A 27561-nucleotide genomic window follows, 5' to 3' on the forward strand; every position below is an offset into this window, starting at 1 on the left:
CAGCACATAATCTGACTCCTGATTCCTCATCCTGTCCCTAGCATTCTCTAATTTTCATCCAACATCTGTCCAGAGCATACCTTGTCCTCTCTAGACTCTCTTTCACCTGCTCCCTGCTCTCAATACAGATCACAATGTCATGTGATCCCCCATCTTGAATCCATCTGTCACTCTTCATCACTGTCTCACTGTCCTCATACATGTCCTGCATCACACTTCTCAGCTACTCCCGGCTTCCTCATGCAGTATCATTTTTTATATTCGGCAAACTATCATATGCCTTCTTTAGGTACACAAATCCTTCTGACCTTTAGGTACTTGTCCATCAATACTCTCAAAATAAACATTGCATCTGTAGTGCTCTTTCTCAACATGAAGCCATGCTGCTGCTCACTGATCGTCAGCTGTCCTCTTAACTTAGCTTCAACAATTCTTTCCCAGAGATTCAGCGTATGGATCATCAGCTACAACTCTGCACAACATTCTTGTTCTTGAAACTCGGGATTAGTACATAACTCCAGGCACTTCCCGTTCTCTTAGATAGCTCCATACTTCTACAGCTATGACATCAGGACAAATGCCTTTCTACTCATCATAAGATAAGATGAGATAAGATAACCTTTATTAGTCCCACACGTGGGAAATTTGTTTTGTCACAGCAGGAAGTGGACAGTGCAAAAGTTATGAGGCAAAAATTAGAATACAATAAGAATAAATACAGTACACAACTGTACAGAATAGAATAAAATAAAATACTATATACAGTAGAATAAAATAAATATACAATAAGATAAAAATAGAATACAAATACAAATACTATATACAACTGAGTAAAAATACAACGATGACGATCATGCAGCCCTTACTTCTACTTACTAATCCTCTTCGCTTCATGATTCATTAACTGTCCTTGACCTATCCTCCTTTTTCTTTTTCTTTCTCTTCTCTTTTCATCTCCTCAAAGTACACCTTCCATCTTCTCAGCACGCTCTCTTCACTGGTTAGCACATGTCCATCTCTATCTTCAATCACTTAACCTGCTGCACATCCTTTCCAGCTCTTTGTCTAGCCAACCGTTATAAGGCCTTTTTCCTTCCTTAGTGACCACATTCATTTGCCTTGAATACTGTCCAGGGCTGGACTGGGACAAAAAATCGGCCCGGGCATTTTGACTAGAGACCGGCCCACCAGGATAAAGATTGAAAATGTGACGTCATTCAGGGGTAAAACCGCAAAGGATTCTGGGAACTTGTGGCAAGAGGTACTAGCGATAAAAAGAAACCCAAAAAATGCCAAGAAGCTGTTGTATTATTAACTGCAATAGCTGGTCGCATGACAGCCACGGGAAGCCGACGGGTAAAGAGATCGTTTTTTTATCGGATTACGTCGTTGAAGAGAAATTTTTTAAGCCATGTTTCCGAAGTAAGAGCCGACGGATGGTCTGGATATACCAAATATAACGTCTCAGAACACTCCAGCTCACAGGTTAGTCTGCTCCAAGCATTCCCACAAAGGTCAGAGTTTTGTTGTAGTTAATGCGTCATTTTTCTTAACATAATTGATGATATAGGTTACAAGCAAGTCTGGCGCTGAACAGAAATTGTCGCGCTATGCTCCTTTGTTTATTGTGCATAAATAGTGAATTGTCCTGACACAATATTGCGTTTCGCTTCTGTTATTATGGTACACTGACAAAAACATATACTTTTATTCACAGGGTAAAACAGTTGTTTTGTATCACTAATTGTCCAGTGCGATTACAGCATACAATATTGTTGTCACTGCTACATTTCTGTGATGCTACCAGAAATTATTTCCACTACTAATTAATTACCGTTGAGCTCAAAGGTTATATTAATAAACGGTTAACGAATGTGTATTTATGAGGACGATTTGTGAGACTGGTAAACTTATGATATGTACGATGGTCTTTCGTTCTACACGGTGCATTTCAAGGTCCTGCACCCATCTGTCGGTAAACTGTACCTGGGCTTGTTGCAGTGATCTGAAGTTACTAAACTTCACGAGTGTATGCACTCACTCCAAGAACCTTATAATTATAAATCTGAGCGTGGTGAAAGTTGAGCAGCACGCTGACGTCTTTTGTCCACTCTGGGTGCTCCTAAGGGTCTGACCCTTTCACTCCTTTGATTTTTTCCTCGTATTTTTCTTTGTCTCTTCGTCGAGTCTGTCTTTGTATGGACCGGCATTGTTCTCCTTTTGTTTTGTACATTCCTTTTTTGTGCGGCAAAGAAAAAACAAGAAGGTATTGGAACCGGAGAATGAACGTTTTGCGGTGCTGCAAACGCTTGCATTTGATGCGGTACTTGGATTGTTTTGCCACGAGTTCCCGGCATGCAATGCGCGAAAATCACGTGATTGCTAAACAAGGGGGAGGGTGCATCCAGCCTCCTCGGCTGTAATTGGTCCAGCCCAGAGTCGATCATGACCAATTGGCCAATCCAACACCTTTCATTATATATACCCTTCCTAAAAAAAAAAAAAATCCATCGGCCCATAAAAACAAAAAATCGCCAGTCCAGCTATGATACTGTCCCAACAGTCCAGGAGTCTGGAAAACTGTGAAACACAGCTGTGTGCGTTTGTGTGGTTTACTCTCCAGTCAAATAGGGGGCGCTGTTACATTAAATACAAAACATCTTTTCAATCAAAGCAGAAGAAGACGGTAGTTGCGGGAAAACTGAAGCGGATGATTCTCATGTTGGAGGCTCCAAACTGCAAGAAAACAGGTAGTTTTAGGAATATTTATGAATATGTACAGTTATTTACTTGCGCGATCTGTTTCTTCTTATGAGATGTTAGTCTGTCGGGGTGTTTTTGTCGATTGTCCGAGTCTCAGAAGTTTCAGAACAGAGCTAGTTATGTAAGTTACACCCCCAAAACAGAGACAGCTAGCCAGCCTGATGTCGAGATTTAACTACTTTAAGCGACCGTGTACGAACATTAAACGGTGTTTTATAAAGTTGCCAATATATGTAATCAGTGGCTTTTGACTGACTTCACAATGCCGCTTCATTGCGTGGTCGCTGTTTTCAACGTAATGATGCTTTAATATCAGCAGGCAGACTACTTTTTGTGTATAATTGAAGCACTTGTGCCATTTATATAATAACTTATTCAATTGATGAGAAAATAGTTGTGCGGTTTCCACTGAGCCCAGTACAAATAAAACATCGCGTCTCAGACAACATGATTTTCTGCAACATAACCGAATCTATCCTCCTATTGTCCAGATATCTGCCAAGCTAACAGTGCATGCTGTGTGTACAGTGAGCAAAGTACACGCAATGAATAGTTAAACATTCAGTCAACAATAGGTTGTAAAGGTAGGCTCCATGCATTCATGCCAAGCAGGTTGGATTTTATTTGCAGGACCATCCGAGTCATCGGTAGAACTCTTTGGACTTCATCTCATTCAGAATGACTCAGACAAATTCCTTGCACATGCATAGAAGCTTGAACGTGCTACCCCAGTACTGAAGCTACTTCATTACCTCCCAGTACATCTCTGACTTGCTCATTGTGCCATCCATCCATTCGTGGCGGGGGCTGGGGCCCATCCCAGCTGCCACAGGGCGAGCAGCAGGGTATACCCTGCACGAGAATGCCTCTCTGACACAGGGATAGATACAACTGACCTTGATATTAATGTGTTATAGATGCTGATCACAGTAATGTGTACACAGATTTTTATCTCTTAGTCTTTTAGAATCACCATGAAAACCCCAAAAGTCTCAGATGTCAAGAAAGGGATTTCGGCGCTTTGGGAGACTCTGCAGTGTCCCATTTGGTGAGCATTATTTAGAATAAGAGCCTGTGTTAATAATATATAAAATCATTCTTCTGCTTTTGTAGTATTTATTTATTTTTTTTACAAGATTTAGATTGTTTTTTTCACGTAGGTGTTCTTTTGTCTATAGCTTGGATTTAATGACTGCTCCGGTATCTACTAAGTGTGACCATCAATTCTGCAAGTAAGTGTCTTCTTAACTGAAAAGCTTCTGTTAAATATGCACAGGCTTCATGCTTATGACTTTAGCTCTCTTTTTCTACCAGATTTTGCATGATGAAACTTTTGGACAAATCCAAACAAAACAAAGCCAACTGCCCCGTGTGTAAAAGCACAGTCACCAAAAGGTTGGACAGAATATATATGCAGATGGTTTAACATGTATTATAATACGTGAAAGCTCATTGTAATTGTTTTTCTGCTTACAGGAGCTTACAGGAGAGCCCTGGGTTTCAGAAACTTGTCGCTGGTTTGCAGGACATGATCCAAGCATATGAGCATGACACTGGCACAAACTGTAAGGTTATATCACAGACTTTCTAAAATGATGTCATGGAATTGGCTTGCATTATGTCACCTGTTAACATTACATCTATACATTTTCAGACTTCACTGGAACATCCCAGCAAGGGCGATGTGCAGGGTTGGAACAATTAAGATTTATTTTTCACAGTAACGGTCATTTATTGACTCAGTCTGCTCAGATACAGCGTTGCGTATTTTCTTCTATCCAGTGTCACAGGTGCAGAAACTACTAAAGGAGCTCTGACATCTGGAGATGAATGTGGCACTGACATTGACAATGAACAAAATGCACTCTTTGGTGATCTTCCAGAATCCCACTCCTCAACTATTGCAGGTGAAATCTTCCTCAAATCAATTGTCATATTACTCACATTACTGCCAGTGCTTTGGTGTAACATACACTACTAAGGTGTATATTTGCTGCCCACAGTGTGATATCAGCATTTCTACCACCTTTTTCTTTGGGTTGGGAAAAAAAATATGTGTAAAGTCCTTACAGAGGACAGAGTAAAGAGATGGATGTGAAGTGAATATGACTTAATCAAAGCTTGCGAATGAACCTGATTTTCTTATACTGTTTTTTTTTCTGTAACAGCCCGGAATGGATTTGCAAGACTCATGGGGCTTGAAGATTCCGCTCCTTTGACGACAGAAAATGAAGCTCTGGATAGCGGGCTTGGTGATGCTCCACTAACGTCTGACAAGAAAATGTCCAGCCCCACAGACAACGGGGAACCAGTGAAAGCTGAAATGTCAGACGTTGTGGCGAATACTTCAAAAACGCGTAGGAATAGAGGCAAAAGGAGCCGGGAGAATGCCTCCCTTTATTCATCATTCATTCCAGATGAAAACGAAGACCAATCCCAAAGAAAGTCCTCTAGGAAGAAGCAGAAAAAAGATGTGGTGCCCGACAAGATCCTTGACCATAAGCGTAAGAAAAGTTTAGAGAAGGTTGCAGAGTGGCTCATGAAAGTTCCAGCTGAAGGAAGTCTTGAGTTAGAAAAACCAGATGAAAACTCTGATGACTCTGACAGCTGTTCCTCCGCTTCGACAATAGATATCAGGCAATGCAACAGTGAACTGAATCCGAAGAAAGAAGAGCGGGCCAAAGCCCTCGAAGAGCAGGTGTTTGGGGCTGTCTACAGACGAAGAGTGAACAGGAACGTCTCTCCTCCGCTTAAAGTTTTTACAGAGCCATCGATAGCTGAAGAAATATTGAAGAGTGAAGATGCTTCCAGTGTTAGAGAGGAAAACGGTTTTGCTTCTTTTGCAAAAATAAACAAAAGTAACGTGGAGGGTGAGCAGCAAATGACAGAAGAAATAAATGATGGCAGTGGCATTTGTAAATCAGCAGAACAGATGGAGATCGGGACAGAAATTGATACAGGCATGCATGTGGACGAGTTCAACAACTTTCCAGAAAGTCACCAAAACAGAGGCAGAGATGACGTTTCCAGTGTTGTGCCTGATAATGTAGAACAACAACTGGGGAGGAAGACGAGGAAAAGGACGTGCAATGTTTTGCAACAGGTAGACAGCGACTTACAAGAGCAAGCTCGGGCAAAATCAGAGGGTGGTGAGCAAAAGAAAACTGACAAAAGGAAAGGTAGAAACACAAGATCCGAAAAAGGCAAGCCCTCCAGAGTGCCGAAACCCCTTGTCCTCGTTGGAGTTCAGAATGGGGAAACCACCCCTGTTATTAGAATGAGAGCAGAAGAAGTTCAGGTTCAAATTGAGAATTACCCTAGCAGCGAGGACCAAGTAACTCCTGTCGTTAAGAGCAGTAGGAGAAGCAGAAGACTTCAGCTGTTTGCTGAGGAAGTCCAGGAGGGTCACAAGCAGGTGAGCGAGAAAGCTAAGGCAACTGAAGGAAACAGCAGTGTGGCAAAGCAGCCGGAACATGCTAATGGCGAAGCGCTTGATGATGTAAATAAGGTGGTAAAGTCAGCTAAAAAAAATGGATGTGTTTATAATGAAGACATAGGAGAGATTGAAAACATAGAGTGTGCTGAGAGAACATCGAATCTGAGGCCAACAGAAGCTGTTAAAGAGTTAAATGCTGCCTCAGGCTCTGCTCAGCTAGATGATGCAGCCGTGGTAGGGCCAACGCTTGAAAGTGACAATCAAAACAGTATTCAGTCACAGGCCTCGGTTTGTAAAACTAAATGTACCGAAACAGAAAACGAGGAGGACAGGAACGACAGTGAGCTCGACACGGAGCAACTTCTCAAGAGCTTCAAAGCAACTAAAAGGAAATCTTTCTATCTTGGAAGTCCAGACGTGAAAAGCAGCCGCGGTTCAGACAAAGACGCCATCAAAGAACCAGAGAAGAAACATGAAGATTGTTCTGGTGTTGAATCTGCAGAAAAGGCTTTAGGAGACTCCAGCAAGTCCTCTTATGATTTCATCTCTCCTTCCAACTCACCGGTCCAGCCGAGAATAACTGTTTCTGAGAAACGGGATCCGGCAGCAGTGGAAGCCTTGATCTCTGAACAAAACTGTTCAGGTCGCTTCAGGAGTAGTCCTAGCAGTGGACTGAGTCCTAACAAGGAGGCAAAACGTGGTGCAGAAAGTCCTCCTCTTTCTGTGGTCCCTCAGGTCGTAGATTCTGGTCTCCGCTTCACAGCCGTTGAATGTGACGAGCTAAAGGAAGCCTCTCAAAACACAGAGAGTCGGGCTGACTGTGAGGATGTGAAGGGGATAAAAGATGACGCACCTGCCACTTTAAAGTGTTCCTCAGTCAACACAGCTGAACATAGGGGAGTTCCAGAGTCTTCTTTGACCCCTGATGACCTTATCGCGTCACCGGTCCAAACTATCCACAAAGCAGAGATTAACAGCAACGGTAGTGGAGAGGTCAGCATCAACTCCTCCATCAATAGGAAACCGAGGAGGAAGAGAAAGGCTCAGAGACTGGAGCCTTCATCCGAGTCCGATAGCAGTGGATCCAAAGAAGAATTACCCACTCTGACACAAATCTTTGGAACATCAGCTCGTCCTTCCGCTCAGAATCGGAGCGACTCCGGTGAAGACGACAGATGCGAGGGAACAGCTGATGCAGCAGATCGGTTACCACCTGCATGCCCCAGCCCCGACTGCGTTGATTCCAGTCAAGCATCTGTGGACTTGTTCGGCACGCCAGAAGAATGTAAGACGATTCTCTTTAACTGAAATGGTTTTTTGAAGTTTTATTTTTTTCATGCTTGCATCAAAGTAGCCTATAAGCCAATGCACGTGTGTGAGTGCTTGCTGTGTGGTTTCCTGCTTCAAGAAGTTAAACATCTTTCCATTATAAGATGTGAAAAAGCTCCTATTCTCTCCCAGCAGGTGACGTTCCAGTAAATGACACCAGTGTTACCATAGAATCGTCACAGTTTTCAAGCGAAGTCCTTGTTACACAGGTAAACGAGCAGGGCCAGAATATCTTAAAATTCTCTCCACAGGATGCATGAAGGAGATCTGGATCTCGATTATGTTCTTATAGTTTCTTCTTGTTTAAGACATCAAAAACACTTTGTGAAGATCTGGTTAAAAAAGCAGTTTTGCTGTGTGTCACAATGGAAATTAAAAGAAAGTCCTCCCAAAAAGTGGAGCTGTAGATCTGGATCCACATCAGCTCTACACGTTGACTTCTAAGTTGAGCCACGCTCCACCTCTGGTAGAAATTTCTTGCCGGTCAGTTCATTTTTTTGACTAACAACTAAACGAACACGAAAACCAAACCGATCATGTAAACTGTTTGGTACATATACAATATTTACATTGCATTCCTTTCACTGGTTTCATATATATCTGCATGAATGTGCCAGATGTTAAAAAGAAAAGTATGTGAAACTTGTGATTCTCATCAAAATGAGATTTGACATTATTTTAAACACTCTAATCTCTTCCGCTTGCTCAGCATTTACCTGGCTTCGTTGTGCTTTCAGCGATGCACCTTCACGTTACGTCCCATAGAGGGCAGCCACCACATTTTCCCCGCACCGAACTGTCAGCCGCCTGGATGACAGACTACCTCGCTCAGTGAAAAATGTCCCCCTCAGCAGCTTTCTAAATTGCATTTCATTTACGTTAGAGGAAATGCCGCCTAGAAGATGATTCTTGTTTTCTACCCCATCCATCTTCCAGCACTCTCACTTTTATCTGTCGACTGGATTTGACTGGGGAGTTCAAGTTTGACGCCCTGGGGTTTAGAAGGGGGGGGGGGGGCTCAGGATTACGCAAATCAGAGGATACAGAGCTTTTCTGTTGTTTAGCAGTGCGTCTTTTTTACATAATCAATGTACTTGCTGTGTAAACTCACAGGAGGAAATTAAAATAACAAAAGCACAGCGTAGTGATGCTGTTGGAAACGGGGCCTGGTGGTAAAAGCTTCCATCACCTGCTTTCTCTTTTGCTATTTGAGCTCCTTCATGAAAACATTTGACAGTCAATAGATGCTCACTGGCTCAAAAGCCACCAATGCCCTTTAATTGATGTGAATGACTGCGCGTGGGTCCCTCGTTACTGACTGACAGTTGTCACTTCTTTTCATGCATCAGTGCAATACGTCAAATATGCCGCCAGCATGTGTTCCTTTATTTCATGCAGTAAAATGCTGCATTGCAGATTTCTGTTGTCTTCTTATTACCACTCTGTGCGTCACTTAATTGTAATTATGAGCTGATATGCTTTATCTCTCTCCCCCCCCCTTTTTTTTTTTTCTTTTTTAGCAAAAGATAGAAATGCAGAAGGAGCTGGTGAGGCTGGAGAAGCTGATGGCCCTGGTCTCAGAGGTGCTTCAGGAGAAAGAGAGCAGTCCTTCCAAAGAAATCCCCCCACAAACCCATCAGAGCACCAGAGACATGGGTAAGAAGATAATAAGCAGATGCTTATTTTCAGAGATGAAAAGATTAGTTCACAAAAAAGATGAGTAGATAATTATGTGTTTACAGCATCTGAAGGAAAAATATCCAAAACTGATTAATTCCAGACTCTCAAAAGGCAAATACATATGAAGACTGAGTCAGTTTCCCCTGGTAGTAAACTAAATATATTTGAGGTTTGGTAAGATGAAGATGGGCATTTTTCACAATTTTTCTGACGTTTATTGGCCAAAACATGCTGGACAATTTGTAAAGGAAATATTCTGTAGATAAATTGAAACTGAATGAACACAAAAATTTGAAGTATGCCCGAAACAAAGTCTTTTTTTCTGTCTTTTGAAGTATTGAAAGTCATAAAATGTAATATAAATATTGTGTTTGCAGGCCCAGACGCTCACAGACAGCTTCCTCGTGACCAGGACGCAGGGCACGCCGCAGACAGGCAAGTAAAGGATTGTAAAAATAGACTTGCTCAGTGCTGCTGCATAGAAATATCTATACCCACAATCAGTTTTACTCCCTCCTCACAAGATCTCCTCGATCTAAACAAACAGATCGGCAAAAAGTCGTAAGATAAGTCCCAATAGCATTGAAAAAGTCAGTGTTTCTGATTTATTTTGCTCAGTTTCTTTTACCTATGGAAAAAAAACCCTTAAACTTATTCCTTGAAACAATAGACATGATGCAAAAACCACAAATAAACACTATTTTAACCCCTGTCCACCATGACCTCATGAAAGCTGAAAGACATTAAGTCCGTCTTTACAGGAAATACAGGAAATGATTAGAGGAACAGATAATATCACAGCTAAATGACTCTTAGAAAGCTAGAAACCAGTTCCACATGTTAACTGTTTGTTTTCCTGAGTTCCTGGTGTCTTAATCCGTTGTATTCACCTGGTGATTAAAAACAGCCGAGGCTTTAGACGGTCTGATTTTATACCAGTCATTTGTGTGAGTGTAAGTACCTTTGTGTTATAAGTTAACGTTAAAGCAACATTTTGACGTCTCTTTGTGTCTGAGCAGCTCCTGTAACTTTTTGCTGGCAAGTGAAAAAGGATAACTAGATAGATAGATAAATAAAACACTGTCTGTGAAAGACACAGGAGGAATTATGAGTCATAACATCAGAAGGTTTTCTTTGCTTGCTCAGCAGCCTAATTAACCAATCACCTCGCCTAATGTTGGCCTCCAGTCATGTGACAATCTTCGAACTCAAACCTGACTTCAGTAATTAAATACGTCCGCCTCACCGCGCTGCAGTCTTTCCTTAGAGGGTTCTACATATTGTTTATAGATTTTAAAAGGAGCCATATTTCAATACATCTATATTAGCCAGTACAATAACTGGAGTAAGTAGCATGTAATTGGCCTCTTTCAGTCTGTAACTGAAGGAGAAATTTGGCGAGTGTGTGTGTGCGGGCACGTGTACGTGTGTGTTGGTGGTTCTCAGAGGGTGATGCATCTCAAGAGGACAGGCAGATAATCTCACTAATGAACCCAGAATCTGCTTATGCTGTGGAGAATAAAAAAGTCATTACTGACTGCATCTTATATGTCATTTAGAGCACTTAGCGGGAAACTTGCATCGCCACAGTAATTTATCTCTTGCGACTGATTGCGCACACAGACACACACATACAACCTCTCGCCTCCCAGAGTTCTACGTGCTGTCCTTTGGGCGAGAGAGTGGGAGAAATGGCGGATGAGAACACAGAGGGGTTTGGTTATACAAGTTCTAAATGAAAAAGCACATATTCCAGAACTGCAGTAGTGAAATTGGAAAGATTAGTTGGCACTGCAGTCTAAGTTTTCAGTGAGCTGGTGCAGGTAATTTAAACGCAGGCACTCTGCCAGAGACTTTGAGTGAAGAAATAAACCCAAAAGAAAACAAAGAAAGGAAACTTTACCAACTTTATTCATTTTGGAGAATAAAAGCATACCTCTGCCGAAAATTATATAAGAATGTGTCACTGATATCAACTTTCTTTCTTTGTCAAGTCCTGGATCAACATTTACGCTGTAGCGTGCAGTTGAGTTGGGAATCCTGATGATAACTGATGATATTCTAATGCATCATGCATGATATAGTGCTCTGCTCAATACATTGCAAGGCAGTCATCTATGAAATATCACAATATCTGTTTAACTGAAGGAGAAGAGTTCAGTTTTAATGATATGTCAGTTCTGTTACTTAGCTCTGCCCCGCTTCTCACCATTTCCCTCCCATTAGCTCTTTTATTTATTTATTTTTGTCCTGATTCATTTGGTAAGATTCACCATCAGCAGACATGAATAGTGACTCTGGTCATTTAAATGGGCTTGGGTATCCATTTAGAGCGCCTGCATGCTTTAATAAAAATACTGATGTTTGCTGCCATCATAGTCTCATCACATGAGGAAAATATTGATATTTTGTCCCAGCCCCGCTCTGCAAACTTAAAGTGTTGCTAGGAATTAGAACTGGAGTGTTATTCAAAGGGGAACAGGCACTCGAGACCTGTGGTACTAATTCAGTTTTGTGCAAAAGTTTTATAATTTCTTTATATGTGTATATGTAGTATGTGTATTATATTATAGGAGATGGGGAAAAAGTGCAGTGATTTATTGAAACATACAAAAACTCACATGGAAATACAGTTTTATGGGGAAGAACTGTACAAATTCAGAAGGTGATTGTGCAACAATTTGTTACACAATCACCTTCTGTTACATTTGAATTTGTAACAATTTCAAATGTAACAATTTGTTACACCTTCTGTGACGCACCGATTGTGAAATCAAAACTTTCACAATCGGTGCATCCCAAATATGCAGGGATCCACAGATCCAACATTGTGTAACAATTATCTTCTGGATACGCAACTGGATACAAAAACCAAATGCAAAATGAATGGAAAAAATAGCAACCAGGGTCCAAAGAAAAATGTTCATAGACCTTTAGAAAGTCTGGAAAAGTACTGCTGAAGACCACTTAAAATATTAGAATGGAATCTGGCTCTTTGGAAGTGAAATACAAAGAACCTTTGCACAGTCTGTACATGCAGGTCAAAAATCCAGGAAATGTAAAGTTAAAACCAATGCATGCCAAGCTTACAGACACATCTGTTTTGCAGGAAAGCTGTTCCAGAAGCGGGACCGAACCTAAACCCAGAACCATCTGATTGCAAAGGTGTTCCCGAACCCAACCCGTCAGAGCCTGAAGGTGACACACAGATGGGTATGAAGTGAACTGTAGAAACATGTTTTTTCAGATAGCTTCATTATTCTATTTGCACATTTAATACCACATGAACATAAAGGAGCAATTTGACATTACTGCAGTTTTTTTTTGAGTCGGTTTGATTTAGCCTGACTGTGGTTGATAAGGTTAATCTCTGATGAAGGATCACCAAAAGTGGTGAAAGAGGAATGGGTCAGGTCAGGTGACTGTGTGTCCTATGTTTTTTCTCTCCAGCAGCGCAGACGTCTGCGCATAAAGGGGTCGGTGTCAAAGGCACTGGAGTCTCCAAAACACCTTCTTCAACTTCAGCAGCTAAGACTCAGAAGGACAGCAGTTCTCTGTCCGATGGGCAAGAAGACAAAGAAAATAACAGCCCTCCAAAAGACGCATGCAAAGCTAAGCTGGTGCTTGTGTCATCAGGATTGGGCCCAAATGAGCAGGTGACCTTTTAGACAATCAGTCAGTTTGTTTGCTTTTTAAACTTAGTCAGTTTTAGAATAAATAAACTGATATGACGCTGTTGCCAACAGATTATGGTGAAAAAGTTTGCCAAGAGAGTTGGTGCCCGTGTGGTTTCCCAGGTAACACCAGAAGTGACTCATGTCATCATGCGTACAGGTAAGTACAGTCACATGCTCTCCTTTTAGAGTCAAAGGGAGCCACTGGACAAATTGGCTTGATAGGCAACAGAGCAATTAAATCCTCATTACTTTAGTTGTTTCTAGCTCTTGTGTTTTTTTTCTAAAAGAACATTTGCAATTAGAAAAGGACATTTTCTTTCTACGTGTAGTTACAGCTTGTTTCGTGCGTCTTTTAAAGCGCTCCTCGGAGATAAGCTCTCTGTTTCTCTCCACCCCACACACTCTCTCCTCCATTTATCCGCTAGTTGCTAATTACCCTCTCTGATAGATTATTTTTTATTTCAAAGCTCGCTGTCTCCAAAGCACCATATTAACTGTCACATTTTAAGAAGTCCTCCTTTTTTTTCTCCTTTCTTTTAATTGCAGCGGTTTCCTGGGCAACTAAAAATAGGAATCGTAGGCCTCTTGATCTTTATGGTTAAATTTTGGGAAAGGAGCAGGAGGTCTCATATTACTGCCATTAGTAAGCCTTTAAAATGCATTTCTCAGAAGAACTGGCAGTAATGGGCATTTTTGACTCTTACCTGGATTAAAAAGTTTCTGTCTGCCTCTTTCACGGATTTGAAAAGAGAAGAAAAGATGAAGATTGATTTCCTTTAAATCATCAGAATGAGCCAGAGTTGGACATTTTTTCCTGTGCATGCACTGACACGATTGTATTGACTCACCTGTTAGACCATCTGACTTCTGATCTGTCTTGGCTTCCTCTTGTTGTTAGGTCTCCCGATTTATGCCATTTAATAGCAATTATATAATATTATTCTCGACTGGGGAAAGAAACGTGTTTAAGTCATTTTGCACATGTTAGGTTGTACTGTGTGTGCAGTCTACTGTGAATCTACCTCTGAGTACACTGACTTTACCTCGTTCCCAGTTCAGACTGGGAGCATCTCGTCTCGCCACTTAACCAGACTCCGCTGAACTAAAACCTAACTGTTGATGTTTTGGAGCTGTTGTGAAGATGCTCTTAGCTTGAAAGTGCTACTTCAAACTTGAAGTGAGCTCTTTGTGAGCCTGAAAGACTTATTGACTTATTATCACCCAGACGCAATTTGAATTTCACTGTGGTGTTGTTCTTGTCCTTTTCACTCGTAAATCTGAAATATTAGAATAAATGGCTCCTTGCAAATCTCGTGAGCAGAGCCACATGGTAACTGACACTAGTTGGAGAGCAGCTGGATTGCATCAGGCTTTATCCTTTTTGCGGCAACAGAAAGAACAGAGGAAAGGAGAAAAATGTTAGAATTAACTGATTGCTTATTAAAAAGTAGCTAAATAACTCATAACTTGGAACGCAAAGTGTTGTAAGTCTATTGAGTTGCACTGCAACACTGCTACTGATTACATTTGCTTTGAGATAATAAGTCTTGTGTGACTGCAACTATAGGCCATCAGTTAATCTTATTTTTAATGAAAAAGAATGACTATACTTTGTTTACAACACTTTACCAGGATTTCCATATTAAATTTAAATGTAATAATGATAATACTGCAAATGATAACATATTAAAAAAGTAATTTCTGGCAAGAGTGAGCAGAAGTTATAACCATATATTGTCCTTTGTTTTGCAACAGAAACCTTTTAGCGTTGCGTCCAAGAGCTCAGACGGTTAATAACCTTAATAACATATAATAACCTTTATACTCACTGGTCAATTTATTAGGTACAACTCGCTGGTTCTTCATTCAACCTCCTTCTGTCTTCTTAACTGCCTGAACTCTTCATGGGTTAGATTGGTTGGCAGCACATGTATGATGTGAATCTCCCATTTCATCACATGCCATATTGCTTTATTTGATTACAATCTAGTTAGTGTGGGGGGGGCTTTTGATCACAGTGAACTGCCATGTTCAAGGAACCACTGTGAGATTATTTAAGCTTTGATACATGGCACATTATACAGCTAGAAACAGCCATCAGAAGATGGATAGACTGCGGTCATAAAGATATGGACATGTCAGCAAGGCTCAGGTAGGCCATGGTATTCAAAGGATGCTCAGTTGGTAGTAAGGAGCCAGCTGAGCATCTCTAGCCCCTCGTATAGCTCCATGGACTCACACTTAGCAAGTTTGTGACTTGTAGGCCTTAAAAGATACTTGGTCAATTTTACAGTGTATAAGGTGTATTTGTACAATCACCTCATGAAAGAGCTCTCGTATTTTGCATTTCCTTTCATGCGTCTGCTCTTTTTCTCTCTCTGCCAGATGAACAGCTGGTATGTGAGCGCACACTGAAATACTTCCTGGGAATTGCAGGCAGGAAGTGGGTGTTGAGTTTCCAGTGTAAGTATAACTTAACTTAACTAATAAGTAAAGAGTAATTAGTCTAAATTTAAATGTAAAAAACAGCATGGCATGAAAAGGTAGGCTGGAATAAAAGGGTGTTTTACACAGTAAAGTTTTTGTGTGTCAGATAATAAGCTCGCAATCTTTTGCTCTTTTTTTCTCTCTGTAGGGATTTCTGAGTGCTTCAAACAAAAGAAAGTCTTAGATGAGGTACGCTCGCCCGCGTGCTCGTTGAATCAGCGCAGCAGTGGCTTACAGTCACATCTGTGTTTGTCCCGATGTTGAATTAAGGCCACATGATGAATCTCTGGCTGTGGCTTGCTGTGATATACCACCATAAATGATTAGCCATCCATTTGTTTTAGCAAGTCTGCTTCTGTGATAGGCCAGTGTAATCCAGCCAGGCTACATTTAGTATCGGTATTTCAAGTTATTTTATCCATCACTGGGGCAGTTTTAAGAAGAAGAAAAAAAAAAGCATTATATCATGAACACAGAAATGCACTCTTTACGATTAAAAGTTGATTGCTGTCACATTGAAGAATGCTCAGTGTACTCATAAGAGCATACCTGACTCTGGGAAGAAATTAATTACTCTTAACAGACTCTGTGTTTAAATTCAGTCCTGAGATTGAATAATCACTTAGGCTGTTTTTAAAACGAAAATGAAAATAGAAAATAACCGAGCCGAAAATTTTTACGCTAACTGTGAGCTTCATGTTTGCCTATTTGAGTCTTTTTGCTTTCTTCTTAACCAGAGTCCGTTTGAGGTGAGAGGGGATGTGGTGAATGGGCCCAACCACCAGGGCCCCTCAAGAGCTCGGACCACTGAAGACAGTAATGTGAGTGCTTTATTAACTGAAGGGGACTGATAAATATACTCGTATAATAAAAATAGAAATTGATCATAAAGCTTCATAGATCAAGTGTGGTATGGATTGTCAACAAACAATAATAACTCATCTCCAGTTATTTACAATTCAATACAAAAGACAACAATATGAATATTCATACATTTGTTATACTGTTTGGTGCGTTTTCAGGGGCTTGAGTCAGTGAGTTGTGCTCCTTTGCAGTGCAGGCACCCTCGTCCAGCAGTTCTTGCATATTATTTGTCATTTGCTGTGTTTGGAGTGTTTCCACACAATGATCTGCTTTGAGGGACAAGCTCTTCGTTTCAGCTGTGCCAGACATCCGTATTTAGTTTTAATGGACTATTATGTGTTGTAAAGCAGTCTTTTAATATAGTGCTACTTTCTATCCAGAAAACCTTAGTCTCCAGGGGAACAGCTGTGACTGGCATATGCAGCCACATCATCAGGCAGTGATCTGGCGGTGCTTTGCATTCGATTGATGGAGCAATATCAGTCGATCGTCTTGATTTAATTGTGGAAAGCTAAAATCTTGATTAAGATTAAAATTCAGTTAATTGTGCAGTCCTATGCCACATAAAATTAATATTATAGCTTTAAAACGGATGTTTTAGCTTGAGGCTTAAAAGAAAATCTAAAAGTACTCTGAAACTTTGATAAGAGCGGTACAGCTACAAAAGGTACAGTTAAAGAGGTGCATAACAAAGATTTCAGGTAGGGTCAAGTATGTGGCTTTGCATTATTGTTACTTTTGAGGAGAAATGGTATTGATGAATGGCACAATAGCTTTTTACTATGTGTGCTTGATTGTTAACAACATAGCCTTATAGCTCCACAGGATTTTTTTTAGTTGTAGATTATTTTTGGATGATCATTATATCATATTACCTGTATAATTATTGGATATTATAATTTGCATGCTCACTGAAACTGCAATGCATTCAATTCAGTTTGATTTGTATAGCACAAAATCACCTCAAGTCGCTTTATATTCTGAGGTAAAGAACCTACAAGAATAGAGCAATAAACCCAACAATCGGATGATTCCCTGTGAATCCCACTTGGAAACAGTGGGAAGAAAAAACTCCCTTTTAACAGGAAAAATTATCCAGCAGAGCCAGGCTCTGGGAGGAGCAGCCACCTGCTGTGATCCAGTTACGGTGAGGGGAGGGAGACACACTATGGAAGAGAACCAGAGATTGAATTGGTATTTCTCTGAGTGAATAAGAAAAAGAAGAAGAAACAGTACGTGATAAGAAGTCCCACAGCAGCTTAGACTTAGTGCAGTTTAACTAAGGGTCACCTGATTCAGCACTAACTGTAATCTTTATTAAAAATCCAAGTTTTAAGGCTAATCTTAAAAGTAGAGATGCCGTCTGTCTCCCAAACAAACTGGGAGCTGGTTCCACAGAAGAGGGGCCTGAAGCCTTAAAGCTCTGCCTCCCATTCTACTTTTTAATATCCTAGGACCCACACGTAAACCAGCAGTCTGAGAGCGAAGTGCTCTCTTGGGGTAATGCAGTACTATGAGGTCTGCAAGATAAGATGGGTGCTGTCTTTCTAGTCCCTGTTAGTCTCTAGCTGATGCATTTTGGAACAACTAAAGAGTCTTTGGGGAGCTTTTAGGACAGCCCGATTATAATGAGTTACAGTAGTTCAGCCTAGAAGTAATAAATGCATGAATTAAGTCTTTCAGCATCAAACTGGGACAGTATTATTTTTTTTTGTATACTTTATTAATCGCCTGTAGGGAAATTTCTCTCTGCATTTAACAGATTCACTCAGTGAAGCAGTGGGCAGCCACCAATCCAGCGCCCGGGGAGCAGTGTGTAGGGACAGTACCTTGCTCAGGGGTACCTCAGGGGAGCTATTCGGTGGAGTTGAACCCCCGACCTTCCGATCATGGGGCAAACACTCTACCTACTGAGTTCTCTCCTCCCCTATTTCTATTTTCTAATGTTTGCACAAATGCAAGTAACCAGTTCTGCATATTTGTTTAAGGTGCACACTGAAGGACATATCATTGTTAAAAAAGACTCTGAGTTTCCTCACAGTGTTACTGGAGGTCAATAATGTTGTCTAGAAAAGGTAAAGATACCAGATTACTACGATTTTTAGGGACGATGTACAATAACCTCCGTTTTATCTGAATTTGAAAGCACAAACTTAGAGGTCATCAGGCTTTTATGTCTTTAAGACACACTGCATTCTGGCTTCATGGATAAATAAAGCTGGGTATCATCTACATAGCATTGAAAATCTAAGCTATACCTTCATCCTGCACCACAGGATTCGTGGCTCTGCCACATTTATATTGCTCCTCCCTAAATCTGCCTTTAAAATACTCAAAGCTTCATTAGTTATATATCCACGAAGATGCACATCTTCTTCATCTGTTCAGTTCATTAGCCCACCAATGCCTTTCCATTCTGTCAGTCTGTTTTACTGTAGCTTATAGAGATTTTGCAGCATGTCAACATGTTGACTGGATGAAGCAAATTTGTTTTAGAACACAACAATTATTTAGGAAAACAAAGCAAAAACAGCAAATCGGCGCATTAATTCCTGCTGTTATCGACAGTTACCACTGCTCGTATTTTTTAAAAGCACAGTGTTAGTCCACAAAGAATAGTCTGTGATTCAGAGAGGAAAATAAAATAAAATGGCCCAATTACAAGCAGCACTTGAACTTGTTTCCTCGTGTTGCACCAGCCTCTTAGCTCAGACCCTGTTGTTAGGAGCTAATTGTAATTTTCCCCTTGGTGTAAGGCCAGCAGGACCACTACTGTTGCCACTGAGGGGGGAAATTAGAAATGGCTAGATGTCATGTTGGCCGTATCACTGCCTTTGAAGAACCTCTGCTAATTGAATTAGCTAGTAATTTCAGGCTTATTTAAGTGGCATGTGCACCGTGCCGGCAATTTGATGGAGCCAGACAGATTGTCCCGTTCATATTCACTTTCTGTCACCTGCACTAGTGTGACAAACGGACTAACAGATGAAATGGAGAGTCGGGGAGTCTGTCACCAGAACGCTCTGGAAATCAGTCAAAGAAACTGCGTGAGTGTGTGTGCCTGTGTGTGCTTGTTATCACACTCTAATACCTCCTGAAGGACATTAGCTGTTGTCTAAATTAAAAATCTGTAACAGAAACACTTTTTCATCTCACCGAGCACCTCTGGCTAATGATGATTATGGACGTACAGGGAAGCGTGAGAAATGAGTATTTCTCTCCCCTGTCGCTCGGACATTTATCTTTCAAACACTTCCATCCTGCCACACGCTGTAGATGAGGCCGTGTCATGAGTTTCCTTTCAGTGGTTATCATAGTTCAAAGAAACAAGTTTACATTCCCATTTCAAGCAAGCCTATTGACCCTGAGTGTGATAAAACAGCGTCCCTGGTGTCGAGCCTCTCGTTTTTCTTTGCCTCCTTTAAGTGTGATATTACCTCGGTGACGGTAGCTTTATTTGCACGGTTCTCTTTTACTCATCACTTCATTTACTGTATTACAGTGAGGGCAAAAAATCAACGAGGTCTCAAGGCTTTATTTTACCCAGTAAGTGAGGAATAGACGTTGTAAATTGCAGGATATGCTTGGAGAGGTGTTTCAGCTCTACCACTGTAACCCTTTACACAGGTGAAGAGTTCAGAAACACACTCAGCTGTAATGGTAATAGCAGTGTTGGCTGCTCTCATCCAGTGTTGTTGAGCATTGTTTGAAGGTTAAATCCACTGAGTAAATGTCCTCTTTACTTGCTTTACTCTACATATTTTTGAAAACATTTTAAAGCAGCTTTTTTATCCTTCTTTTAAGTCTTCCTTTTGTTTTCAGCTGCTCATGAAGGGCTTCAGCATCTGCTTCCAGGGGCCTTTTACAGACATGACTGCAGGTAAGAAACATGATGTGACATGAGATCTCCAGAAAGAAAGCTTATTGTGTACTGCAGTAAATTTAGGGTTAAAATTGAACATGCAAACCAGGCAGTGTTATGATATATATCTCTAACACTGTTAGAGATGCTCCAGAGTGGCCAAAAAGCACAGTACTGTGCAGAAGTGTCAAACCACTCCTCATTAGTTGCTGCCAAAGAGCACGGTGGAGGCTTTGTGATGGTTTGGGGCCGTATTTTCCACACTTCCACTTCTGCAATCCTTTAATTTTCTCCAAAATCGACAGTGCGCCTTATGTATGAATTCTGCTTACTGACCTTGAACCAATTTTATGTCGCACAGGGCGCTCAAAAATCTGTCAAAAATGTTTTAGTACGACTTCGCTAAGCTACGAAGCCGCACCGCTTGATGGATTGTCGGAGCATTACGTTTACCGTAGTCAGGAGCCTTGCGGACTCAAAGTAATCTGGGTCCAAAACTCCGTCCTCTTCAGGTCCCAAAGTCAAACAAACACTGCGGCATCACAGAGAGTTAAAAACTGTCTAAATTCTTTCATCTTTAATAAAATGATCTTTACCAGGTGTAACAATTAAGTTTAACATCCAGGCACCCATGATAACAGAATGTATTCAATTTAATGGAGTTAGAAATTAGCAGGAAGTTAGCTCTCTAGTTTCCACCTAAACATGATATAGCATGTTCTGACTGAGAGATTTCTGAAAAAAATTCAAACGTACAGCTCTGCTGTCACTTCCAACATAAATAAAGACAAAAAAATAAACAGCTGTGACGTTTGTAGGGTTACTGAAGTTGGGCTAGCTGGTATATAATGATGTGTTACGTGATCGCAAGCAACGCAGCTGTGTTAGCATAACATAAACACAGTGAAGCTGGAGGATGAACGCTAACTTTTTTCCCCTCGATAAAAGTTAACGTGAAGGTTCCTGATGGTTAGGGACAAATGCAATCGCATGGCAGGATGCTGTAAACGGACCAAACTTCAGTCAGGAGAACAACTGAGATAATTCATCCACAATACGAAGTTGGTCATTAATATACTGCAACAACATAGGAATAGAGCAGCTGTGATAGAATTCAACATTAACGAGTCAATGGTACAGAAGTGGAGGAAGCAAGAAGAATGAGTTGAGTAAAGTTCTGTTTTGTTTCGCTTATAATCCAGTGCACCTTATGTATGAAAACAGACCCGTTCATCGACAGTGCTCCTTATAACCCGGTGCTCCTTATGTTCCGAAAAATACGGTACTTCATTTTTAAGTATGACAGTGATCCTAAACACACTGCCAATGCAGTAAAAACATACCTGGATAGAAAAAACAAACACTTTGACTCTGCTTTGAATTTTCATTGTGCAATGAACCTGCATCTTTTTTTTTTTTTCTTTTGCACATTCAAATTTATGCAAACTTTAACTGTCATCTCCACTTTTCTATTTCTATTTTCTGTTTCCGGTTGATTCAGGAACAAAGCTCTAAAACACCACAGGGCAAGCAACACCCACATGGTGCCTCAAATTACTGGCTGCAAAAACAAAGATTTTAAAACTTTCTTTTTTTATAGTTGTCTGAAAACCTCAGGTGGTGTTTTATTGCATTGTTTCCATCTTGCTGTTTGCAATGTTGCTTTCTCAATCAAGAAATACTGTTCTCGACCGCCCTTATTCCATCTTATTGATGCCTCCGTCCTGCAAGACTCTGATAGACACACGGGAGAAAGAAGACAATAAGGAGAGGGACAGTTAAAGTAGCTCACACAGCTTTTGACTGACACTGAGAATAGCTTGAAACCTGTGCTGTTTTTAACCTCTGTCATTTCAGCACTGGAGAACAATGACAAGTGATTCCAGCGTGTGGGTGGGTTGAATACGTACTTAGGAGTCGTGTGAGATGTTTTTGGTGTGGTTTTGTCACATTGCACAGCAGTTGCTATGGAGTCTGGAAATTATTTCTGAACAGAAAGTGGAAATGAGCTTCCAACCATGGACAAAGTCGTCTGCAAGACTCCTTTTCCAGAATGCTCTTGCAGTTTCTGTAAGAGGTTTATAACTTTGGTGCCAAGGATTTAAACTGTTTATGACCTCCCAACACAAGCTTATAAGCAGTTCGGTTGCCCTTCATACAGCATAATTCTTGGCTCTTCCCTTTCAACATGGTTGAATGGAGAGAGAGAGAGATCATGGTTGAAGGTCTCAGGGGGGTCCTCGTTGCTTAAAACCCCTGAAGGCAGCATTCTTCATTTTCCTTCTTCCTGGGGCTCTAAAAGTGCTCCTGCCGCATCCTCCCCGCTGCTTGCTGGATCGATGAAGCTTTGCTAATGGGTTGACATCTGCTAGCTAGCGTGAGTCGTTTAAAAGACTTTCTTTTCTTTTTTTTAACATGGCACAAACACGGAGCTGTTTTCTTCTGGGATTTCATGCATTATTTAACCACTCGGGTTGATACATATTGATGTTATCTAGAGCTCGCAGAAGACGCTCATCAGTGTTTTCCTGACATGAATGAACGTACCCAGGAAGATGAGTTGTTGATTTATCTTTTTGATGGCACTTGTGGTATTTCCTGTGAGCTGCTGGAATATAAACACAGTTTTCTGAATGAAGTTAAATGTGTGTTGACCGAGTGAACTGCACAAATGAATCTGGAGCAGCGAGTGAATCTCTGACCTGTGTTTGTCCATCTGATCAAAGTAAAGCTTAGCTTGAAATGGGTCTGCTGTGTGTCCCCTTGGGGTTAGAGGCAGTAAAAGCAGATCTGATCATCTTTTATTTTCCTGAAATAGACATTTTCATGTGTTTCCGACAGATAAAATGGAGTGGATGGTGGAGCTCTGTGGAGCTGCTGTAGTGAAAAATCCACTTCTACTCGATGGTAAACAGGTAAGAGTGTCCAGCCGCTCAACTTATAAACTCCACAAAGAGCCACTGTTGTTCTAAATTCATGCTTTCCTCTCTTACTTCAAAATGTATCTTAAGATTGGTTTAAAACTAGATCTAGGATGACTTACACTTTATACTGTAAGGTAAGATGCTACAATAATAGAGAAAAAACCCTGTCTGCAAGCACTTGGCAAAAGTGGGAAGGAAAAACTCCCTTTTAACAGGAAGAAACCTCCAACAGAACCAGGCTCAGGAAAGGGGCAGCCATCTGCCACGACTGGTTCGGGGTGAGGGGAGGGAGAAGGCAAAAAATTCCTGTATATGAAATTTCAGCGTTAATGTCTCTGTTTCACTTACGATCCCCGCGATGCGCTCCATTACGGGTACAAGTCAGGCAGCATTCGGTAAAGCAGATGCCTCCCAGAGCAACTCTTTGTCTCACAAAGCTGCATTAGTGCCTCTTATTTGTCTCCTGGGTTTAATTTCATTTTTGAAAATGACACATTAATGCTGAATTGTTCAGCAGACGTGACACTAATTATGGTTAAAAAGGCAACATTTATTATTACTGACAGTCAGAGATGCAGTAATCACAGTCGCTGCTTAATCAGCCGTGAGTCATTTAGAAAGTTCCAGACAAGATCGATCGACAGGCAAGGATAAAAATACTGCGCTTTAACATTTTGACTGATTGTAAGTACTAAACTGTTTGTTCTATTTGTGCTTCGTTTTATGATGAGAAATTGTTGTTTTTTCTACTCCTTTTGTTCCGCAGAAGTCCCGGCAGCTCGTCATTGTACAGCCTAAACCAGAGTCATCATCTTCAACTTACAACAGTGAGTCTTGGCTAGAAATAAAAATAAATTTTCACCTTTTAATTAATTAATTTTTTTAATATCTGATCATAACTCACTTTATTTTAACCTAATTGGCTTATTTCTGTCTCTCTCACAAGCAAATAGTCTATTACATGCTTCCACACGCAGAGGTCGTGAAGACAGAGATTAGACTGACCCCGTAACAGGGGTTACATATTCATACACAGCCTCACCGAGGGGTTCGGGCTACTACAGAGACAGACAAGAATTGTGTGTGACACACAGTGTACTAATATAGTTTTGTGTTATTATATAAGATGAGATTTCATAAGCCTTGATATGGTGCAACAAAGAAGTGACACCAAGTGATGACACATTTTGTAGGCAAATAATGGATGGAAAAGATTTTCACATTACAAAATGAGTTTGTGCCAAGGAGTCAGTTGTTTTTGTTTTTTAATATTATGCTCAAATGCTAAAAAGAAAAGGAGACAGACATTTTTCTTTTTCTTAATGTTCTTAATTATTACAAAGTTTTATTTATAGATTTATTGAAAGTTGGCTTTTCTCTGTAACTAGTATTTAGCATTCCAGTTAATTTAGCTGATGATTTAGTCTCTGCAGTGTATTACAACAGTGTGCAAAGAGCTTGTTGGGTTTGAAATGGGTGTGAAACGGCTATATTCACAATAGCTGCTTACATTCACAGTCCACCTGCGTTACTTCGTTTTGATCAGAAATTAGTGATGTAGTTGCAGCCGGACCGATGGAAACCAGTGGAACTGAGTCCCATTCCAGACATATCACAGATGAGTTTGGTTCATCAGGGCAAATTGACTCTGATGGATTACAACATGATGGCAATCTAGCTGCATTTAAAAGAAAAAAAAGAAAAGAAAAGAAAAATGAAATAGCAGTTGTTTGCAAAGCTTCATCAATCAATCTGAAGTTGTAGGAAACATATTTCCTTGCACTAAACGACCTATATAATTGGCTTGTGATTGAAAACGGGCAACCAGTTGGTTGCCGCTACTCGAAATTGACTGCCGATGTGAAAAAGTGTAAGGCAATCATTTGGGAACCGGCTGTTTGTTGATTACTTATAATCTATTGTGACCGAGTTACAGTAGATTTTACCAGTGAGCTTTTGTTTGTTTCAAAATAAAAGTATTTTATTCAGTTAACCGAATATTAACTAAAGATTTAATCTGATTGTAGAGACACAAAGGGTGATGATGTCTAGTTAGCCAGTGCTAGCCAGTACACATTACTAAGGTCTATTTATTATCTTGTTACATTACTGATGATCGCCAAAAGGGTTAGGCTTTAAAAATAACCCATGAAAGCACCACAGAGACAGAGTAAATGACACCCACTACAGGAGGAAATAGTTGGTGTCGTCACAAGCAAAAACACATTAGCTTTCTGAATGATGCACGTTACACTGTAAAAGAAGTTTCATACTTTCAAAAAGCTTTAGTTTAATTTACGTGGATATAGTATCCTAATACGGACCCATTGCTTGTTGCACTGTTAGTCTCTCACACAGTTCTGGTCTTAAGCATCCTCATGCCCTGCTGAAAAGCTCAGTTTGGGGGAATTTTGCAGCTTTTAAAAACTTTTTTTGTGTACCCGCATGGTGGTGGATCTTACTGCAGGTTTGCCACCCCCAAAATATCTTCATTTTAACAGCGATGCTATCCTATTCAGTCTCCCAAATAAATTTTGAATTTAAATCAATTTATTACATTGATGACTGGGTATGAGATTATCTAAGGGTGAGGTTTTGTATCTAAACTGACTGTAATGAACGAATATTCCCCACAAGCACAGACATCCGGGGCTGCTGTGCATGTCAGTGCACCTGTCTGTCCATCAGTGCGCGGTTTCGAATGCATTTTTTCCGTAAGGACCAATTGGAGAGCGACAGAACGGTGAAAATGGCAGATGCTGCCAACCAAAATGAGACAGGTCCCCAACAAGAGCGAGGAGAGTGACTTTTCAGGGAAGCATGTGTGAAGGGAGTTGAGCAGCAGAGAAATGGCCAAGAGTAAATTTCAGATTGCAGCGTGGGGAATGTCAAAACAAATTGGCCACAGAACAGAGGGGCTGATGTTGCATGAGGAGAGCTGACAGTTTGAAAGAGAAGGGGAGCAAGTAACACCTCGTTTCCCTCCTCATAGCATCCTAATTTGCACTGCTACATATTTAATGTAGCTTTTTCTCTTCCATGTCCTCTGGCACCTATAGAGCAGGTAAACGAGCAGTTCCTCCACTCGTTCACTGCTATGTATCGTCTGCTATCCTCTGCTTGGGCTCCACTGATTGAAATCACTGCCTTTCTCAGTCACCCATCCTTTATAATTCATGGGTGTAAAGGCAGCATTTATAGATATGTGTTATAAAAGACCTTATCTGGAGATGTAAGTACAGAACACTGACTTAAGGACTGTTATTTTGTTTTGTCGGATTTCTGAGAATCAGAATTGAGGGTTGGGGAGCGGGGGTTATTTTAAGGGATTTTGAATGCGGCAGAGTTGTTAGTCCCAGATCTACTGGAAGTTTCCCACACGCCATTTCTGGGAATTACAGAGAATGGTTAAAAAAACAGAAAATGTCCAGTCTTTGGAGAAAAATCCCCTGTTGATATCAGATCATAGGAGAATGGCCAAACTGGTTGTAATCAAAGTGTGCAGAAGAGCATCTTTGATCGTGTAAAACTTTGAACCAGATAGTCTACAGAAGCAGAAGACCGCACCAAGTGCAATTCCTGTCAGCCGAGAGCAAAAAACTGAAGGTAACTCAGTACTAGCAAGATGTATCTAATAGGGTGGTCGCTAAGTGTATGCTTTCACTAAAGGACTACAGCTGTTAGGGTTTGTGTGCTGGAACCTAACCCCTTACATATCGTGGATACAATTAAAAACTTGAGCTACACACAAATAAGTGCATCATCATCCCCTCATAAAAGCTTAACAATTATTCCCCAGCTGAAAATAGTCCCAGATAAATGCAGTGTTATTTTTTCCTAATAGTGAATGTGGCATCTTTCAACAAATGAAATTATATATTCATGTTTGTTTGTTTTTCTAGATCCATATTTTCAGCAGTAGCAGCTGGTTTGGGACTTAGCCGCTGAAAGGCTAGGGTAGTCAGAAAGGCCTGAGAGCTGGACTATTACACTGCAGGAAGATCTTTTCATGGCATTTGCTGAAAATGGAGACAATGTAGAGTAATACAAGCCTCATGCATTAAAATATGAATACTGGTTCTCCTTCAACTGTTAGCTCTTACTGTTATTAGAGCATTAATCATACAGATGTAAAAGTTGGAGACATTATAAGCCCTCAAAGGCTTTTTGTTGGAATTTCACCTGCTCTAACCCTACACCTACACCGCACTCATGTCCTGTTTCATGCGTGTTCACACTTTCAATACTTTATCTTTAGAAGGCATTAACATCTGTCCTCTCTGCAGGTCTTTCCAAACAAGCTACTGTTGTAACCCGTGGTTGGTTGTTGGATACAGTTGCGACCTACACCCTTCAAAATTACAGCAGCTACAGAACATAACCCAAGGAACCCAGAGATCTTCCCACGGCTTCACTATGACCTCTTATGGGGAATTTAACTGTTCCATTTTTTGTTTTTCCAAAATATCCACCTGTTATACATATTTCTGTGTCTCTCATTGTATGATGTATATAAAGTACTCGACTAAAGAGGCCTGA

General features: G+C 40.6%; 1 protein-coding gene across 5 annotated transcripts; it reads left to right on the forward strand.

Annotated features, from left to right (window-relative positions):
* Positions 1-2577: 2577 nt before the first annotated feature.
* Positions 2578-27557, forward strand: LOC146663635 (uncharacterized). 5 transcript variants are annotated; one of them, XM_085416488.1, is made up of 21 exons: positions 2578-2750; positions 3723-3811; positions 3942-3995; positions 4078-4158; positions 4240-4328; positions 4418-4454; positions 4546-4670; positions 4932-7484; positions 7661-7737; positions 9049-9184; positions 9586-9643; positions 12318-12406; positions 12662-12864; positions 12955-13042; positions 15271-15348; positions 15521-15561; positions 16110-16193; positions 20059-20116; positions 22940-23013; positions 23789-23849; positions 27309-27557. In XM_085416488.1, the coding sequence occupies exons 2-21, from the start codon at positions 3738-3740 to the stop codon at positions 27401-27403; spliced, it is 4155 nt and encodes a 1384-aa protein (XP_085272614.1). In that variant the 5' UTR covers positions 2578-2750; positions 3723-3737; the 3' UTR covers positions 27404-27557. The 5 variants fall into 5 exon arrangements, with proteins under 5 accessions (XP_085272614.1, XP_085272612.1, XP_085272613.1 ...); XM_085416486.1 differs by having other exon boundaries at positions 2579-2750; positions 12318-12421; XM_085416487.1 differs by having other exon boundaries at positions 2579-2750; positions 12659-12864.
* Positions 27558-27561: the final 4 nt, after the last annotated feature.

Source organism: Rhamphochromis longiceps, linkage group LG8, assembly GCF_057381845.1.
Source record: "Rhamphochromis longiceps isolate RC_006_pf linkage group LG8, R_longiceps_female_GT1.1, whole genome shotgun sequence".
Taxonomy (NCBI): domain Eukaryota; kingdom Metazoa; phylum Chordata; class Actinopteri; order Cichliformes; family Cichlidae; genus Rhamphochromis; species Rhamphochromis longiceps.